A 20,415-nucleotide genomic window follows, 5' to 3' on the forward strand; every position below is an offset into this window, starting at 1 on the left:
GTACTCCCCATTTCAAATTTTAAAATGCAGATGGTGAGGGCACACAACTAACATTGGCTGGGTACTATTTAAACATGCAGATCCAACTCCAATGACATAATCAAAGCTTGATGGCAATATTAACTTGAGGCCTGAACAGAGATATATTGATGGATTTGTGCCAGACCAAACCTGTTGCGAACTTGTTCCAGGCAGAGAGGCCAAGTTAATTTTTTTTTCCCAAATAAACTGTTTATTAATTGGAAGAAATTTCTGCTTATCCAATCTGGCATATCAGAAAAACAAGCAGTCTTACAGTTTAGCAACAGTGAAGGAATTGGGAGAAATGGTGAAGAGATAGAGCTGGCTGTCATCAGCATACACGTGAAAACTGATGCTGTGTTTCTGGATGATTTTGTCAAGGGGCAGCAAGTAGTTGAGAGACAGGAGGAGCCCTGGATAGATCTTCGAGGCAGTAAAATGTCTCACAACACTAGGTTAAAGTCCAACAGGTTTAATTGATAGCACAAGCCACAAGCTTTTAGAGCGCTGCTCTTCATGAACACCACTCGACAATCACCAGACTGGAGTGTTCTCTTCCTGTTGGGGAACACTTCAGCAATCACGGGCATTCAACCTCTGATCTTCGGGTAACTGAAGTTCCTCATCCCTGGAACGATTCTACTGCATCTTCTCTAATGCCTTCACATTCTTCCTAAAGTGTGACGCCCAGAACTAGACATTACATCAAAGTTGAGGCCAACGAGTGTTTTATACAGATTTATCATAATTTTATTGTTTTTGTTCTCTTTGCTGCTATTCATGAAGCCCAAGATCCTGTATGTTTTATTAACCATCCCCTCAGCTCATTCTGCCACATTCAATGGTTTGTCCACATATTCCCTGAGGTCCCTCTGCTCCTGCATCCTCTGTAGAATTGTACCCTTTACTTTATGTTGCCTATTCTTGTTCTTGCTATCAAAATGTATCACTTCACATTTCTCTTCATTGAGTTTTATCACCACTTGTCCACCCATTCTACCAGACTGCATCCTTTTGAAGTTTAATGCTGTCCACCTCACAGTTCACAATTGTTCCAAGTTTTGAGTCACTCACAGATTTTGAAATTGTGCCTTAACATCCAAGTCTAGGTCATTAATATGTAGGAAGAAAAGCAAGGGTCCCAACACCAACTCCCAGGGAACCCCATTGTATGTATTCCTCCTGTATGAGAAACAATCATTCACCACTACTGTCTTCTTGCCAAGAGCGTATCCATGCTGTCACTGCCCCTTGTATTCCATGGGCTCTAATTTTGCTCACAGGCCTATTAGGTAACACTTTGTCAATGTCTTTTGGAAATCCACCACATCAACCACTTTTTCTATTACTTCATCAAAACACTCAAGCAAATGTGATTTGCATGATTTGCCCTTAACAAATCCAAGGTGGCTTTCCTTAATGAAACTGCATTTTCCCAAGTGATTACTAATTTTGCCCCCCTCCCCGCCAAATCATCGATTCTAAAACATCCCCACTACTGAGGTTAAACAGTCTAACCCATTGTAGCTGGACTTAATTCTACATCCTATTTTTTGAAGCAAGGATATAACATTTGCAATTCTCTCGTACTGTTGAACTGTCCCTATACCTAAGGAGGATTGGAAATCGATAGCTCGAGTTTCTGAAATTTCCGCCTTTAGTTCTCTTACAGATGCTTGAAAGCATCTCATTTTGTTCTGGCAACTTATAAACTTTTAAACTTTCAGTCAGCCTACTTAAAATCTATTTTTTATTAGTGATTAGCCCATCAAAATTGGTTTGATATAATTTATTATTGTCACATACATTGGGAAAACGCACTATACAAAGCATACTGTTCATAAAGTACATAGGGGAAAAGGAAAGAAGAGGGTGCAGAATGTAGTATTACAATTTAAGCTAGGGTTGGGAGAAAGATCAACTTAATATAAGGTGGGTCCATCCAAAAGTCTGATGGTAGCAGGGAAGAAACTGTTCTTTAGTCGGTTGGTATTGAACTCAGACTTTTGTATCTTTTTCCCAACAGAAGGCGGCAGAAGAGAGTAGGGAGAGATATTGTCATTGCACCATTTCACCAGATTCTCTATCTCTTTCTTATACTCTGTCTCATCATTGTTTGCAATCTGACTCATTCCGGTGGTGTCATCAGCCAATTTGAAAATCAAGTTGAAGCAGAATTCGGCAACACAGTGTCTCAATTACCTCTACTTTAATTATAAATTGGCCAGCATATTCTTCCTTGGCGAAGTACTTATTTATTAGCTCAATATTCTCCCTTTCTCCATGCACAAATCCCCTATTAGGTCCATAATTGGTCCCATTCCACTTTTTTCTACCTTTTTTAACACTTACAGGCCTACAGAAGACTTTTGGATTTCCTGTTAACTGCTAGTCTCTTCTCAGACTCACATTTTACTTTTTTTAAATTCAACTTCCCTCTGAACTTCTATATTGAGCCTGGTTTTAATTGTATTATCCACATGACATATGTCATACACCCCCTTTTTCTGCTTCATCTTGGTTTCTGGATTTGTTTGTTCAGTTTTTCACCTTCATGGAATAGACCTTGACTATACACAAGCTATCTCCTCTTTAAAGACGACCATTGTTCTGTTGTAGTTTAATCTACCAATCTTAGATTCCAGTTTATTCTCACCCCATTGAAGTTGATCCTTCCCCCAAGCAATTATTCTTATTCTGGATTAGTGCCTTGTAACTTTCAGTAGCCAATCTAAATATTATGATACTATGATCATTGTCCCCTAAATGTACCTTACTGTTATTTGATCCACTTGACCCACCTCATTCCTCAGAATCAGATTCAGCAATACTTCCTCCCTTATTAAAAAAGTGAGTCAAGTACCTGGGCTTCACCAAGGAGCCTGTCATCTTGTTGCAGTCACAGCTGGAACCTAGAACCATGATATGGACAGCATTGCCTGTAGCTGTTAAGGCCACCACAGACTATAACTTCTAAGGTATATGAATGTCCAGGATTCAATAGGTGATTTCAATGATAATTTGTTGTGTACTGCTGTACAGGATAGTGGCTAAGGATCTCTATGCTAGGGGGAACACATGCATCATGGTCTGGACAGCATTAATCAGAATAGGTGAACAAAAGACTTCCTCAGGTTCCAAGGTGCCATTAATTAACTGTAGCCAGTTTACTTACGTGCTTCCTGTGATCAGCCTGACATATTTCCTAATGGAAGGGGATAGAACTCACTGAATGAAAACTTGTTTGGCAGCACATCATACAAGTCTGCGAAGTTTCCTGGAAGCAGAAACCAGGCCTTCAGATAAAGACTTGCTACTTGGCAACAAGGAATATTTCTTCAGGATTTTGCATATAACTTCTGTCAGAAACAGGGGACAGACTCAGAACTAAACAATAACAGCCATGCTACCTTCAGAAATATAATTGAGTAGACCATCTGCATATGCAAACATAGCTTTCCAATACTCTCAGTCTTGTCATTCTTATAATAGCAATTTTCATTACCATCATCTGATTGCTTTCCCGCAATCCATCATCATGGGATCTTCCTTCATTAAACTCTCAGTATCAACATCCATACCAAATCCAGAACAAAACTACTCCCAACAACTCATTTCTTAAGTTATTAAATTAAAAACCAACCTTAGTGCCTGCCTAATGTATGTTTTTAAAGTATTCTAATGTTTCGATAAAACGTATGCCTATCAGCTTGGGAGGCTGAGGAGCTTCCATTGAGGACACTTCAATAGCCAAGGTGAGTAACATCGAGCAACTTTGCATACTGAGGGCTCAGCTATCAATTTCAGCTGACGTGAACCAGCACAGTCTGATCCAAATGTCTGTCTGGTATCAATAAGAGCATTGACATCTCCTGCTCTGCTAAAGAACAAGTTACAGGAGTGATGTGACTCTTGAAACTACTATCAATGCTGTATCTCAGCATTAGTTTAGTCATAGTGTGAGCTGCCATGAAAGCTGTTGGATTTATCACAAGGCACTTCATCTTATCGGCAGCACTTTGATGATCGTGGAATTGACGACATGCTCCACTTTGGTCAGAATGGTTTCTACATCTGTGCAAAACCTCAAGACAGGTTGGAACTGGACTCCTCCATGCTCACAGGCATTATGCTTGTGAGGCTTTAAACGAAATTGGAAAACTCGCTGAGCTTTATCTAGAGCGAAGAAACTCAGACCCATCTCTCACTGTGAAAATCAGTTATAGAGTCATAGAGGTTTACAGCATGGAAACAGGCTCTTTGGCCCAACTTGTCCATGCCACCATTTTTTAACCACTAAGCTAGTCCCAGTTGTGCGTGTTTGGCCTATATCCTTCTCTACCCATCTTACCATGTAACTCTGAATACTTTTTAAAAGACAAAATTGTACCTGCCTCTACTACTAACTCTGACAGCTTGTTCCAGACACTCACCCCCTCTGTGTGAAAAAATTGCCTCTCTGGACCCTTTTTTATCTGTCCCTTCTCACCTTAAACCTATGCCCTTTAGTTTTAGACTCCCTACCTTTGGGAAAAGACGTTGACTATCTAGCTGATCTATGCCCTTCGTTATTTTATAGATCTGTATAAGATACCCCTAAGCCTCCTATACTCCAAGGAAAAAAATCCCGGTCTATCCAACTTCTCCTTATAACTCAAACCATCAAGTCCCAGTAGCATCCTAGTAAATCTAGTTTGGAGTGTAGAAGTTATTTGGCTAAGAAAGAAAAAGAGAGAAAACAAGCTCTCTGGAGCTAAGATAAAGGCAAAATACTGGGATGCTGGAATCAGAAACAAAAATAGTCAGGACATCCTGACTCAAAATGTTGGCTCTATTCTCTCTTCAGAGATGCTGTGAAACCTGCTGAGATTTCCAACATTTTCTGTTAAATGACAGACTAAAGCATAACTATGGACAGAGATTTTTAGTTATTTTAAATATTAAGTGGGAGATATTTTCAGTTGTTTCAAGTATAACTTGCCTCCTAGAATAGTGTTTCATCAATGTTCTTTTTAGTTTATCTGTTACAGTAAAAGTCTTAAAATTTTAAATCTTATTATGCACTTCCTTTGGGAATTCAGGTTTCTTTTTAAATGTTATCAGTCTCAATACAGATTGTAACATTTGAAAGAGAGAGACAAAGGTTAGCTTTTACTTGGAAAGCAGAGCAGGTGGAGACCAGTCGTTGACTAAAGTAGCTGCAGTTTGAGATGCAGTGTGTGTAGGATACAATTAAAGGTGGGATTCAAAACAGGAGTATGGTGTAAAAAATCCCTGTGCATGACCATCTCCACTGATGTCACTCACCATAGCAATGACTCATCCCCTCATCCTGATGTCCAACATGTTATTCTCAGGTTGATAGAGCTTTTACAGACATGCTTGACCTCCCCCAGTTCCCATTTGCTACCTCAATGTGTGACCTTCCCCTGGAAGAAAGAAGGGAGTGAACTAATGATAGCTTGAGCTCGTGAGTTATTTTAATAATGTGCCTTTTATGACCAAATACTATGAATGTTGTGTGCAAGACGTGAGGTGAGGCAAAATGATGGTTACAGTTGGAAGTACCAAATATGTGATTAGGCGGCTAAGGAGATGGAGTGAACTGCACTACAGTGACTGGTAACTTTGACAACCACCTCTTCCTACATGCAGTGAAAGTGTTGCTTGGAAGGCTTTCTGTCCCTCAAAGGACACAGTTTGCCTCCTCCTGCCCACCCCCTGGACCAGAGTCGCTGGTGCTCCACTGGAAACCTTGGTTACCTTCTCTGGACACCAAGCAGACAGCCTACACTTTTCAGGCACCTATCTAATGCCTGGTAAATGCCTTTAAGAGGTGCTAGCTGTTTTTAAGTGGTGTCAGGGATGCCTGATTTGAAGACCCCTCATCTAACACTCCTACCTAACAAACAGGCACACAGTCAATAAGTGTAAACAATAATACTGTATGCCTCAAACATGGTAATGAAGTCTCAGCACAATCTTAGCTTGTTCCTATACCCATTTGAAGAAACATATGCAAAGCCTGCACTGGCCCCTGCACGTTTGTTTTCTGGGCAACAATATTATTTCTATGCAATAGTCTTCAGAAATTGAAAAGCCATTTCGTTTAGAATATAAAGCTAAAATTATTTAAATCTCAAGAGAAGGTATCAATGCAAACTAGCAAAACAACATAGAAGCCTTTCAAAATAATTCAACTTTCAACTGAAAATAGTTTATTTTATATTTTAATGTCATTTGAAGCTCTTGATTACCATATCCACAATTGTATTAATTAATGTCTTAATACCACACCAAAATGAATATTATAAAAAATGTAAGTTTATGATAAATGAAATGTCACACAAACCAACTGCTTTCTAAAGATAAAGAGAAATGGAATATCTTAATCTTATTTGATTTGGTTATCAAAATGAGACATTTCTCTAATAACTAATCCTGTTTCTAGAGAAAAGCCCCCTGAGTATATTCCAGTTTGAAATTTGTAATACGCTTCTAATTTGAATATATTCATGAATAGGAGAAAAGAGACTAAATTGTGGTTCTATTTCATTTCTAGTCGCAAGAAGCAATGATTTAGAATATTAAAGCTGATACAATTGTACTTGTAGCTAAAAAGGTGTTTGATATTTAGATAAGAATACTTAAAATATTTTCTAACATTATTTAGGAGTGAATAAGAAAGAGGAAGTTACATACAAAATTGGTTACAAGATCCATTTAAACATGTGTTTTTGATGATGCGTGACTCATTCATTGCTCATTATTTTCTTACTGATCGTTGTTTTTTAATCTAACATGATGAAAGCGCACAGTCCTCAGGAACAATGGATCAGTGCCAGGGATTTGCTATTGGCTGGCTGATTTCTTAATATGACCTGACTAATCCACTGTGCCTGCTGAAACCCAGCCCCCACCCCTCCCCCACCCCACGAGATTAAGGTTGTCAGGAGCTTGGTCTCCGCAAACTGGTTGGAGGCACGAGTTGGAGCATCTTTAATTCAGGAGAGCATCCGAAAAGTGCAGGGAAAATGACTTTAACTGCAGACTAAAGCTGACCTACTCAGCTTTTAAGTATAGTTTGCAAATGAGTTGCTAAGTGGATGGGCTGACTTGAATATTTTATCTGTTGAAAGGATAATAATTAAAATAATATGCTTGTTTATTTTTCAATTTACCTTTTATTTTGAAAGAAAATTAATGACGAGATCTGTTGTAAATCAAGATAATGAAAACATGTCTCCTTTAAGTTGTCTTTTTAAAAATTTTGCACATCGCGTACAGTGATCCCTTTCAACAGAACGTAGTCTAGGTTTCATCATCAATACAGTTTAAATTGTTTAAAATTTATTAGACTGTGAGCTGATTTGATTAAGAAAACCATTTTGCAGATTTTTAACCTAAGTTATTAGTCCAGGTTGGCCATAGAAATTGCAAAGTACAAGCAAAATGCCTTCTAAGGAATGTTGGTCAGGTCGTAAACCTTATAAATTCCTAATTCCTGAACCTACGCAAGGGAATCATCAACTGATAGCAGCTGTAGAAATGAGAATGGCACCCCAAAAAACATCCTCAGCGCTCTGGCAACCACTAAAATTGTTTGCTTATTCACAGTTGACTTCACTTGTTCGAAGAGCCACTCTGAAGGAAAATGAAAGGATTCCGAAATATGAAAAAGTACATAATTTTAAGGTAAGCAATTGCAATTAATATAGTTAAAAAACCAAATGTATACATTTTCAAATATATATATTTAAATGCCAATTTACTTAGATATTTTGTTAAGAATCATTAGATGCTACAATTGTCTATTATGAAAATAAATTGGTTATTATGAGTTTGAGTTGGAATTTTTTCCAATGTTACAATGAAACAATTATTTCACTGAACTGCTTCACTCAAACTTTATTTATATTGTTATGCAGCAGTTGCATTTGTATCATTATTCAAAAAAAGTTACTGCATGTATGCTGTTTAAGAAAATTTGTTCAAACTTCAAACAAAGCATCCACAAAATTAAACAATCAAGAACATAAACTAAGCAGCTTTCTCCCATTCAATGTTAAGAACAACACAATATTAGTCACAGTAAAACCAGCATTCTGTCACTTCTTTAGAAGAGCACATTACCATTATGAAAATATTTATATATATATATATATATATATATATATATGATTTTCATTTAAATACACAGCTAGACAACCATTAGACCTTTTTGATATGCGTTGCAGATAACCTATCTCAAATCTGAGAGTTTGGGCTGTCTATACTGGTAATAACATCTGGCCTACATCATTATTTCTAGTGAAACCTTCCTTTACTAATGAGGTGATTGTGTTGAAAAGTGCAGAGCAGCTGGAGTACACAAAATTGCTCTAGCTAGTAAAATATCCTATTTCCAGTATTCTCTTTTTAGCAACCTTCCTACCAGCTTATAAGTAGAAAATTGTAATTCATAATTTTGTATTCCTTTGCTAATGGAATTAATGTGAATAAATTCATAAGATAATTGTATTATAATTCTGTTTTTCTCTGTATACTGGCTTATGATCACTGCTAAATTGCACTCTTAGTTTAGCAGTACTGTATCTTGCACCTTAATCATTGATCACTTAAGACTATTTGAATATTTATGCATATGGTTAGAAAATATTCACATGATTTATTACATCCTTGTTGCAATTTCCAAAAAACCGTTTTTCAGCTCTTGTGATGTTGTTGGAAAAGGAACTGCTTTTATTTGCACTATTCAGTAATTGTGTATTTTGTACTCAAGCTTTCTGATTTGATGAAATAAGTGCATTGTCGGTTTGTTTCGACCTGGGAGCCTCTGACAATTAGTTTTTCTAATGTTTAAAATAATCTTCATCAACTGATTCAGTTTACATGCTGAACTTCATTTGTACATGAAGGAGTTAATGCTATCCAAATACAATTTGGTTGTCATAGCACTTTTTCTCCAGAGATCAGAGTAAATGCTGCTTTATTTGATAAGAACGTGGCACAAAATTAATGTTGGTACCTGACATATTTAATATTATTCATGACTGTTTTTTGATAATGTACCTTGTATACAACCGAACAGTTCAACAGTTCATTCTTAATAATCTACTCAGATACATAACCATCAAGGAAAATTTTCCTTTTATTTCTATGCAAAAATAGGTTGCAAATTGCTAAAATTGTCATTTTTATTTTGTGTTTACGTACTCCATATATTAAAACAGTTTCAGAAAAAGACATTTCAATCATACAAATGAAGTTCAGACTGATTTGTGTCAATGTACTCCAGGTGCTTTACTAACTGCATGTCTGATTTAAAAGCGATGGTCTGACTTATGCTTTTATTTTGTATTTCTGGAAAATGGTTTAATTAAAATATCCCATTCTGGTCTTGAGTATTGAAAAATGCTAATACTATTGCAGTAGCATCACTGATAGTTGCCATAGTAACTCACCTCCACTCAATTAGCCACCTACAGACACTGCTCTCTATTTCATGTATTACATAAGATAGTTGATTACTAACCATCTCTCCGTGACATTCAATGGCATTACCCCCACTGAAACCCCCACTATCAACATCTTGGGGATTGCCATGGACCAGAAACTTAACTGGACTGGACCAGCCATATAAATATTGTGGCTACAGTTTGGCTTAGAGGCTAAAAATTCAGCAGAGAATAACTCACCTGCTCACTCCCAAATCCTGTCCACCATCTACAAGGCACAAATCAGGACTGTGATGGAATACTTTCCACTTGAGTGTAGCTTCAACAAAACGCAAGATGTTTGACATCATGCAGAAATTGTGGTAGACAATTAAATAAATAACAGGAGGAGGAAGACTATTCGATACCGCCATCTTCACTGATAACGACCCCATCACAAGGCTGAAATCTTTGCAATCACTATTGTCCTGAAATGCTAGATGGATGATCCATCTTAGCCTCCACCCGAGATCCCCATCATTATAGATGATAGTCTTCAACCAGTTCGATTCAGTCTATGTGATATCAAGAAATGGATGAAGGCAATGGATAATGCAAAGGCTTTGAACCTCGACAACATTCCAGCAACATAATATCAGATTTATGCTCTAGAACTAGCTGCAGCTGTAGCCAAGTTGTTCCAGTATAGCGACAGCACTGGCATCAGCCCAGCCATGTGGAAAATTGGTATCAATGTCCTGTATACAAAAAGCAGGACAAATCCAACCCAACAAATTACAGCCCCATCAGTCTACTTTCAATCATCAGCAAATTGGGTATCGTCAACAGTGCTATCAAGCTGCACTTACTCAGCAATAACCTGCTCAGATTGGGTTCTGCCAGGACTACTCAACTCCTGACGTTATGCCTTGGTCTAAACACAGATAAAAGAGCTGAACTCAAAAGTTGAGATGAGAGTGACTGATTTTGACATCAAGGCAGCATTTGACTAAGTTTAACTAAGGAATCCTACCAAAACTGAAGTAAATGGGAACGTCTACTGGTTGGACTAATACCTAGCACAAAGGAAGTTAGCTGTGTTGTTGGAAGTCAGTCATCTTATTCTCAGGACATTGTTGCAGAGATTCCTCAGAGTAGTGTCCTAGACCTATTGCTTATCAATAACCGTTCATCCATCATTCGGCCAGAAGTGGGGATGTCCATAGATGATTGCACAATGTTCAGCACCATGCACTACTTCTTAGACATTGAAGCAGTCCAATTTCACATGCAAAAAGACCTGAACAACATTCACACTTGGGCTTATAAGTGACAGGAACCATGAGACTGATACAAGTGCCAGACAATGACCACCTCCAACAAGAGATAATCTAACCTTCTGCCCTTGATATTCAATGGTATATCCATCACTGGATCCCCCGCTATCAGCATTCAACATTCTGAATATTACCATTGAGCAGAAACTGAACTGGATTAGCCATATAAATAGTGTGACTATAAGAGCAGGCCAAAGGCTGGGAATTTTGCAGACAGTAATTCACCTAATTCCCCAAAGCCTATCCAAGTCACAAATCAGGAGTCTGATTGAATACTCTCCACTTGCCTGGATGAATGCCACTCCACTAACAGTCAAAAAGCTCAACATGATCCAGGACAAAACAGCCATTTGATTGCAATCCCATCCACACCTTATACATTCCTCCACTGACGCACAGTGGCAGCAGTATGTACCATCTACAAAAGGCATTGCAGAGGCTCATCCAAACTCCTTCCAAACCTGCTATGTGTACCACCTGGATGTACAAGGCAGAACCACCACCTACAAGTTTCCCTCCAAATCACATATCATCCCAGCTATGCTATATTGCCATTCATTCACTATTGCAAGGTCAAAATCCTGGAGCAACCTTCCCAACAGCACTGTGGATATTACTATAACACATTGACTGCAGCAATTCAAAAAGGCAGCTCACCACCACCTTCTCGAGGGCAATTATGCATGGACAATAAAGGCTGGCCTAGCCAGCAATTCCCACATCACATGAACAAATAAAAAAAAAACAAAGCAGCCTACTTGGTTAGCAGTCCACCCACCACCTTAAACATTAATTCCCTCCGCCACCAATGCAAAACATACCTCAGCAACACAGCAAGGCTCTTTCAATTGCGTCTTCCAAACCTATGACCTCTGCAACCTGAATGGAAAAGGGCAGTTGATACATGGGAAAACACCATCTGCAAGTTCCCTTCCAACCACACACTATCATGAGTTGGAAATGTATTGCTGTTTCTTCACTATCACTGGGTCAAAATCCTGGAACAGCCTTCCTAACAGGACCTACATCACATGGTTCAAGTTGACCGCCTACCATGATGATCTCAAGAAATTAGGAATGGACAACAAATGTTGGCCTAACAAAGGTCCCCACATCCGTGAAATGAATTAAAAATACGAATGGAGATGGGGCACACAGTGGTTGTGCATTTTACGTTTATTTCTCAATTTTTTTAAATTGTGAACTTAAAAACTCCTAAATTTATAAGAAAAATGTATTTTGCAAGCAGCTGGATTTTATATAACCATTTTCGCACTCTATGCGTTCAGTGTTGGCTCCTTTACGTGTTCTATCACCATTAATTTAAGATTTTTACTCTTTAGTTTTTTTTATTTTAATCTGACAATTCACTTGAATAACTCAATAACTCTTAATGTTAAACTGTTCATTAAAGCTCTAGTTTTGCTACATCACCTTATTTCCCTAATATTGCACTGATACATTGCAGGTTCACACATTCCGAGGACCTCATTGGTGTGAGTACTGTGCCAATTTTATGTGGGGTCTGATTGCTCAGGGCGTGAAATGTGCAGGTACTTTGCTGTTCCAAATATATAATCTGTCTTTGTTACATATAATTGCATGTGGTCTTTTCAGTGACTTGTTTTTAAATCTTCATATACTTTTCACCCTAGATATGCTTGTAATGTACATAACTTGATCATAACTCAAGATATGTAACAGAGTTAATTATCAAAGCTCACACCAGTTTCCTGAAAAGGCACACTTTTTACTGGAATGATAATGTTAATATGAATGGGCTGTGCACATAATTTCTCACTCCTAGTTATCACATATAAAGCTATTCCTGGCTATCCTGAAATAAGGTAAAAAGATTATGTTCAAGCACTACATTTGTAATGTACCCATAGGTAACTAGTCATTTGTATGCAATAATATAGCTGGTGTTCCAATTGTGCTCCATAACAATGCAATCTAAAATGTGACATGAAAAAGTTAGCCATTTATCTTGTATGACATTTTACACAGTTCAAATGACTGCACGGCATGAATGATGTTTATTGGAGGCACAAAGCAACAGCAGCAAGATACCACAGCAACTTTCATATAAAACCATTACAGGACCAGTACCACTGTACTGTGACAGTCCACATTTGAAATAATTACTTCTATTCAGTAAAAAGTCGTTATAGTCCCAGATGACTGTAGCCTCCTTTCCCCTTTAAGAGGGAGAACTGACTAGTTCTCGATTTAATACGAGGATCACCACGTCTCAAGCAAGGGGCAAGACTGAGAAGGCAGAGCCTTTATGAAGTAACCCCAGCTGGTACGGGAATTGAACCTCACTGCCGGTGTCGCTTTGCATCACAAATCAGCTCTCCAGCCAATTGAGTTAACCAACCCCACAAGTACAGATATGCAAACCATGGATTGTGATCTAACTTCATTCCTAGCATTTTTAAATGATTGGAATGCAATATGCCTGTTAAGACCCTTTCCATTTATATATAAAAATGACATGTAGTGCTCCTGCACCGGTTGTTTAAATCTACCTGTTTGGAAGATTCCAAGACACAAACATACAACTTCTTTAAGCATAGTGGTTTAATTACTATATTGGAACAATTCATTTCATTAGAACATTGAAAGTTAAGAGAAGATCTGAAAGATGTTCAAAATTCTGATAAACAGGATAAACCTATTTCCTGCTAGCCAATCAATTAATCAAAAAAACGGTTTAAATTAAGATGATCGCAAAAAGAAACAAAGTTTGGAATTCTTTTGCACAAAAGATAGTTAAGACATGGGTATCCTACCAAAAACCAGGACAATAGCCTATTTGTGAAAATATTCTTTGTTCACAAGTTTTATTAGAACTAGATATAGTTTAATTAAGTTATTTACCTAAACAACTTGCTTTGTTCTGTAAATGGTCCATTCAGACAAAATAATTTTGCTGTCACATAACATATAAATTTAGTTCTGATAATTATTATATTGACATTGCTGACTTGCCAAGAAATAGTCGCTGGATCTATGAATGTAAGCTTTATTTGATCATTAAAGTTTCAATCAGGATGTTCATTATTCTTTCAAGCTTACAATATCAAATTTAAAGTCTAAAATGTAACAGTCATTTTTGATTCTCATTATTTACAGTGCTTCATTGCTGTACCAGTATTTATTAAAGTTCTGCTAAATTCTCCTACACCCTTTAAAATGTTTATTTTCTAATTATTTATCCAGAAAATGGCGTAGTAGGTCAATAACATCACCGCATCTTGTTGGGGTGGATGAAGTTGATGATTTCTGTGCCCTTCTTGTCATACCTTTATGTGACTTAGTTTTGTTACTATGTCAAATGTGAAAACAACTATTAAAATAGTTGTATGAATTTGCAGTGTATTTATCTGCTCTGCTTTTAATGCATAGAACTGAAGAAGCTTTATTTTTTGTGTTAATTTTCAGGATACATAGGTTATATCTAATACTGCATGCAACACCACATTCCTGGCTTTTCAGGATAAGGAAGCATAGCCCTGATATTCAGTAGGGCACTGGAAGGAGTAATGGGCGGAAAACCCAGAAGACTAGGTTTCCCTGCCTGAACACTACGTTGTTTCATTTTTAATAGATTTCCTGGCTGGAGGATGCATAAAGATTGATTACAGCATAAAGATGCAGTCTCAGAGCAAATAGTATTAAAAGGTTGTTGGAGGTATAGATCACAGGAGTTGGAATGGGGAAGGTTTGGCGAGGAAATGGTTGAGAGAGTTGTGATGATACCAGCGTAGTTGAAGATTATGGAGATTTGGAGAGAGATCAGAGACAGAAAGAAATTGGGAGGGATTTTCCGGCCATGCTCACCCTGAATCCGAAAAATCCTGCCTGAGGTCAACAGACTTTTGCAGGCAAAGGCCTTCAATTGGCCACTTAAGTGGCTCAGTTGAGTTTTGGGCAGGAAGGCCATCCGCAACCTTTCCCACTACTGACAAGATGGTGGGCACCACCTCCTGCAACATTTTGGCATCCTTCCTACTTTCCAGCCTGTCCCCAAAGGGCTGACTAAGTCCTCTCCATTAATTCTGCTTAAATGTAGGTTTATGGCAGAGTTTCCATATTACAACCACATATTGTGTAAGCACCTCTTTTAATTATTTTTGTTGTCAATTATCTTAATTTTGAGCTCTCTTGTTCCTATTTTTCCTAGTTAGTGGAAACAATCTAGTACTACTTGCCTGTCATACTCTTCCTAATTCTGAAGACCTGTACCAGGTCAGTTCCCAACCTTAACTCCATCGAAAAATACCTTGGGCAGAGGTTTACAGATGGCGGTGTCTCCCATCCCCATTGCCAAGGCAGGTAAATAAGCTTGAGGAGGACCATCTGTTCCCACCTGGGAGGAAGCTCCATGTCAAAGAGCTGCTGACCACGGCTGGGACTACATCCAGTCCTGAAGATTAAAAAACAGAAGTCGGATGAGAATGTCAATACCAGTGTCCTCACAATCATTGAACACATCATTCCAGTTCCAAAAATTTATCTTTCCCCTACACTTTGTTTTCTGCTGTCTGATTACCTCTTTACCCATATGTAAAGTGGAACAAATGATTAGCTGATGTGCGCATTGCCACATACAGCCTGAACAATGCAGTGGCAAAACATTTAGTGTTGTTGTGATCTTGACAGCCACAGAACCCACTTGTTTTAAGTGGCAGGCTTGTCTTTAGCGAGTGGGGTAGGACAACAACAGGCTTGTAACTAAACTGAAGCTTCTAATGCATTAGTCATTCCTTGGTAAAACTGAGGCACATTATTAAATTTCCCACACCCTTCAGTGCCTTTGTGCAGATTTTTCCTTTCCTGTTATTCCTGCTGCTCATGTTCCTCCTCCTCTTGCACGACCCAGCTTGGAGTTGCCAATATGACACCCATAATGAAGAGGTGTTTAAATCTGAAAATTATAGCATCATGGAAATTTTACAGCACAGAAAGAGGCCACTTGGCCTATTGCGTCTTCGTCCTGACCCAAAACAAGCCACTCAGCCTAATCTCACTTTCTAGTATTTGGTCTGTAGCTCTGAAAGTTAAGGCACTTGAAGTGCATACCCAGACACCTTTAGAATGGGTTAAAGTATTCTCTTCTACTATCCTTTCAGGCAATGAGTTCCAGGTCCCCGCAACTCTCTGGGTTAACTTTCTTTTTCTCATCTCCCCTCTAATCTTCCTACTGACCATTTTAAATCCAAGTCCCGCGATCACTCTCTGTTAAAGTAAATGGGCCCTTTGCATCATTGTATTCAGGCTCTTCACCAGCTAATGCATCTGAATCAAACCTCCCCACAGCCTCCTGTGTTGGAAGGAAGAAACTCTAGCCTATCCAGTCTTTCCTCATTGCTGCAATTTTTCATTCCTGGCAACATCCTTATAAATCTCCTCTGCACCCTCACTAATATAATTTCAACCTTTCTGTAATGAGGTGACCAGAACTGCACACTGCACTCCAGTTGTGGCTTTGCCAATGTTTTATTTAGTTCCAGCACAACTTCCTTGTCCTTCTGTTCCATGGCTAGAATTTTTAGAATGGTGAGCAATCGGCATTCGCTAGGCTGACAGTTGCCACATAACATGCTACTGCCGATTTTCAGAAGCCCACTGCCATTTCACTTGAGGGTTGATTGGCAGTGGGAAGAACTTTCGACCACCCTCAGAACAAAATCCCAATCAGATTGGCCGACGGTTCTCCAACCCTGCTAGGCACAGTGCTGCAGTAGCCAGGAGCGTTACTTCAGCGCTCTGCCTAGAACTAAGTCCGAAGACCATGGTAAAAGTCCCAGGGTGGGATGGTAGGGCACCCCCTGGGGGAATCGGCGCAGGAGGGAGGTTCAGAGCTCCAAGTCCTGGAGAGGAGGGCATCCCAACTCCTGATTTGCCTTCAGATTGAGGCATCCACTCCCAGCTTCCTGCCCAAGATGGAGATAAGTTTTTTTTCTCAGTTTCCCGCCCTACTCATGCCCAATCCTAGAACTGAGGCTGGATGGGAAAATGCCCTTAAATGGCCATTAAGTGGCCACTTGAGGGCCTTAATAGGTGAAAGGGTTCCCTGCCTGAGGCCCTTCTTGTCCAAGTGTGAAGTTGCATCTGGGTTGTGGCAGGCAGGTTCCCAAGGAGGAGGGAACCAGTCCATTCAAATTTGCACTCTCCCCATTGCCTTAGAACCCACTTTGAGGGAGCGTAAAATTGTGTCCTATGACTTGACAAATGACAGGAAAGGATTCTATATTCCTTCTTAATCACCTTATCAAATAGTCCCGTGAGATAAAACATTGATATAAAATATCAGATGTTTTGAGCCTTTATGTAGTTCAACCATGGGATCACAGTCAGTGGAAATAAGAAAAGCCTACCTGCCATCGAAACACAGGACTGATGATGTTAAAAAGTCTAAAGAGGCAAAATAAAAACATTGTAGCCACAAGGTCAATCAAAGCCTGGGTGGATTTGAGAGTTGGGTGAAAATCTGTTCAAATTGACAAGTAGATTGGACTCCTACATCACTTGAAATGCGTTGATGGCTTTTAGAATTAATGTTAAAATGAAACACATTTTTATTGCTAAAACCAATATAATTTGAAATAAAAGCCGGAATAAAGCACATGTTAATAAAATAAAAACAAAACTGTAGAAATAGAATAAAAAAAGAAAATATGGGCAGGTGACAATCAGTGGTCCATAAAAATCTGAGGAATTTACAATATTAAGAGTTTGGAGGCTCGATGGTGAAATTTTTGAAGTGAACGATCTGTAAAAATTTTATTACCATTGACTTTGTGAGCCAAATATTTTTACAAATGCCGGTTAGAGTGCTTTGATTCTGTTAAATGGTAGTTTCTTGACCCTTTCTTCCCAAGCCTTCTGTGAGGAATTATTATTGTCTTCAAATCTAATTGTAATGCCTATGATAGACATATCATCAGTTTTACAAAAGATCACAACTGGTAGAAATAGTGATCCTTTTTCTGTTCAGTTGCCTGGCTCCAAGTAGGCGATACATCCATGTTTGAATAATTTATCTTTGAGGAGGTGAAGAATTTTTTTGTGTTTCAGAAGTCTATGGACATGCACCCCCAAAGTCTCTCACTCCCTGTACACATCTCAGTATCCTCCCATTTATTGTGCAATGCTTTGCCTGGTTTGACCTTCCCAAATGCATGACCATGCACTTTTCTGCCCACCTGACTAGTCATAAGAACATAAGAAATAGAAGCAGGAGTAGGCCATCTAGCCCTTCGAGCCTGCCCCGCCATTCAATAAGATCATGGCTGATCTGTCGTGGCTCAGTTCCACATTCCCACCCTCTCCCCATAACCCTTAATCCCCTCTCTTATCAAAAACCCATCAACCCGCTTCTTAAAAATATTTATCGAGGTAGCCTCCACCACTTCAACGGGCAGAGAATTCCAGAGATTCACCACCCTTTGAGTGGAGAAATTCTTCCTCAACTCCGTTCTAAACCGCCCCCCCCTTATCTTGAGGCTGTGCCCCCTAGTCCTACTGTCCTTTCTGAGCTGGAAGAGTCTCTCCATCTCTATCCTATCCATCCCATTCATCATCTTATACGTCTCAATGAGATCTCCCCTCATTCTTCTAAACTCTAACGAGTACAAGCCTAGTTTATTCAGCCTCTCCTCATAGCTCAACCCCCTCAACTCCGGCATCAGCCTAGTAAACCTCCTCTGCACTCCTTCCAAGGCCAAAATATTCTTGCGTAAGTACGGCACCCAAAACTGCACACAGTACTCCAGCTGCGGCCTCACCAGTGCCCTATACAGCCGCAGCAAGACCTCCCTACTTTTATATTCAATCCCCCTCGCTATGAAGGCCAGCATCCCATTCTCCTTCCTGACCACCTGCTGCACCTGCAAGCTGGGTTTTTGCGACTCATGCACAAGGACCCCGAGGTCCCTCTGCACCGTCGCCTGCTGCAGTTTTTCGCCACGTAAGTAATAATCCTTCCTACCATTATTCCTACCAAAGTGGACCACCTTGCACTTTTAGTCACAGTTGCCTTCTTGCTGTCGATGGCAATCCTCCTTGCTAACTACCACATGGCAAATTTTTGTGTCATCTGTAAACTCCTTGATCATTCCTCTGACGTTTATGTCAAAATTCATTATATATATAGCACAAAAAGCAGGGAACCTAGTACTGGCTGCTGCAGAACCCCACTGGAAATAGCTTTCCAGTCACAAAATCATCCTTTAAAAATTATCCTTTGTTTCCTGCCACTGAGCCAATTTTGTATCCCAGTGCTACGTTCTCCTGGATCCCATGAGCTTTTGTTTTTTTTAAAGACTAAGCGATGCAAAGAAATCCTATCTCTTTCAAAATATACAGCTCTTCAAAAGCCAGCCTTTAAATAATCCATACTCCTCTACCACTCACTTTTCTGAACGGATCCTCCACTAGTCAGTAATCCTCACTTTTCTAAGTGAAAATTCGCAGCAAAATCCTATCTACATGATAGTGCCCACATTATGTGGGTGGATACCTGGATTACTTATGTGCTTATGGTAGTAGAGACAATATGCACAAGAACAGGGAGCAAGTACAGCACCACCATTTGCACTCAGCACCTTGGAGCAAGTGAAAATTGGCCCAAATTTCCCAAGGCAGCTGCAACCACAAAATTAAAGCATTTCATTTCTGATGTTGACACAAAATTACTGATGCTTATTATAGCCATTAAATATCAGAGATGAGAACACAGTCTTTATTGTAACCCATAACTATGGTATAGATATATCCTCCTTTTTGAATTGTGTTTTTTCTTAAGAGTAATTGTAATTTTCTGTTAGGACTTAGAAGTGCCTTTCTTCTTAGATTGTGGCTTGAATGTTCACAAGCAATGTTCCAAGATGGTTCCACATGATTGCAAGCCAGACCTGAAGCATGTGAAAAAAGTCTACAGCTGTGATCTGACAACGCTAGTTAAAGCGCATAACACAAAACGACCAATGGTGGTAGATATGTGCATTCGAGAAATTGAAAACAGAGGTAGGAGCTAGCAGTCAGTCTGAGATTATGGGCAGTCACTAATACTTTCTATGCTAACTAATTGGAAAAGTTTCTTAAACTGTATTAAAGACATTTTAAGTTGCTGTTTTAGACCAATTATTCCTGACGTTATGTTCAATTCTGCACATTCACATCTGTATGCAGTATGTATTTACTTATTAACATTGAGTATATTTTCATGATGAAATGAATACTTCTTAATTATTTGCTTCAAGGCTAAATATATAATGTTTAAAAGATATGGATCAAGAAATGTGAAGACAGCAATGAATATGCTTGGCAACATTCTCGCAAGCAGCATGCTCTGAGCCAGACATGCACTGCCCACCATTTTGATATAAGACATTAAAGAAGGTTCCCAGGACCCACATCTGAAACAGACATTGAGAGTGCCATCTTACTGAAAAAATTGTAAGGGCACAATCTTAACGGTGCAAACCAGTTTTTCTTCCTGACCCTGTTTTGCCAGCAAGATCAGCTTCGTGCCCAAAAAGAGCACACAATGCATTTAAATATTAATGACATGCAAAACAAGTTCTGGATGGCATCATCCAGGCTCA

The 20,415-nt window shown here is 39.0% G+C and overlaps 1 protein-coding gene across 3 annotated transcripts in view; it reads left to right on the plus strand.

The window, feature by feature from the left end:
• Positions 1-20,415, plus strand: part of chn1 (chimerin 1) — a 243,940-nt gene that overhangs the window by 186,576 nt on the left and 36,949 nt on the right. For all 3 annotated transcript variants that reach the window (XM_080198952.1, XM_080198953.1, XM_080198954.1), the window contains 3 exons: positions 7,639-7,716; positions 12,264-12,348; positions 19,661-19,834. In XM_080198952.1, coding sequence (XP_080055078.1) covers positions 7,639-7,716; positions 12,264-12,348; positions 19,661-19,834 — 337 coding nt within the window. The remainder of the gene's footprint in view (positions 1-7,638; positions 7,717-12,263; positions 12,349-19,660; positions 19,835-20,415) is intronic.

The sequence above is a fragment of the Carcharhinus amblyrhynchos genome, chromosome 11 (assembly GCF_965287045.1).
Source record: "Carcharhinus amblyrhynchos chromosome 11, sCarAmb.v2.hapA, whole genome shotgun sequence".
In the NCBI taxonomy this organism is placed as follows: domain Eukaryota; kingdom Metazoa; phylum Chordata; class Chondrichthyes; order Carcharhiniformes; family Carcharhinidae; genus Carcharhinus; species Carcharhinus amblyrhynchos.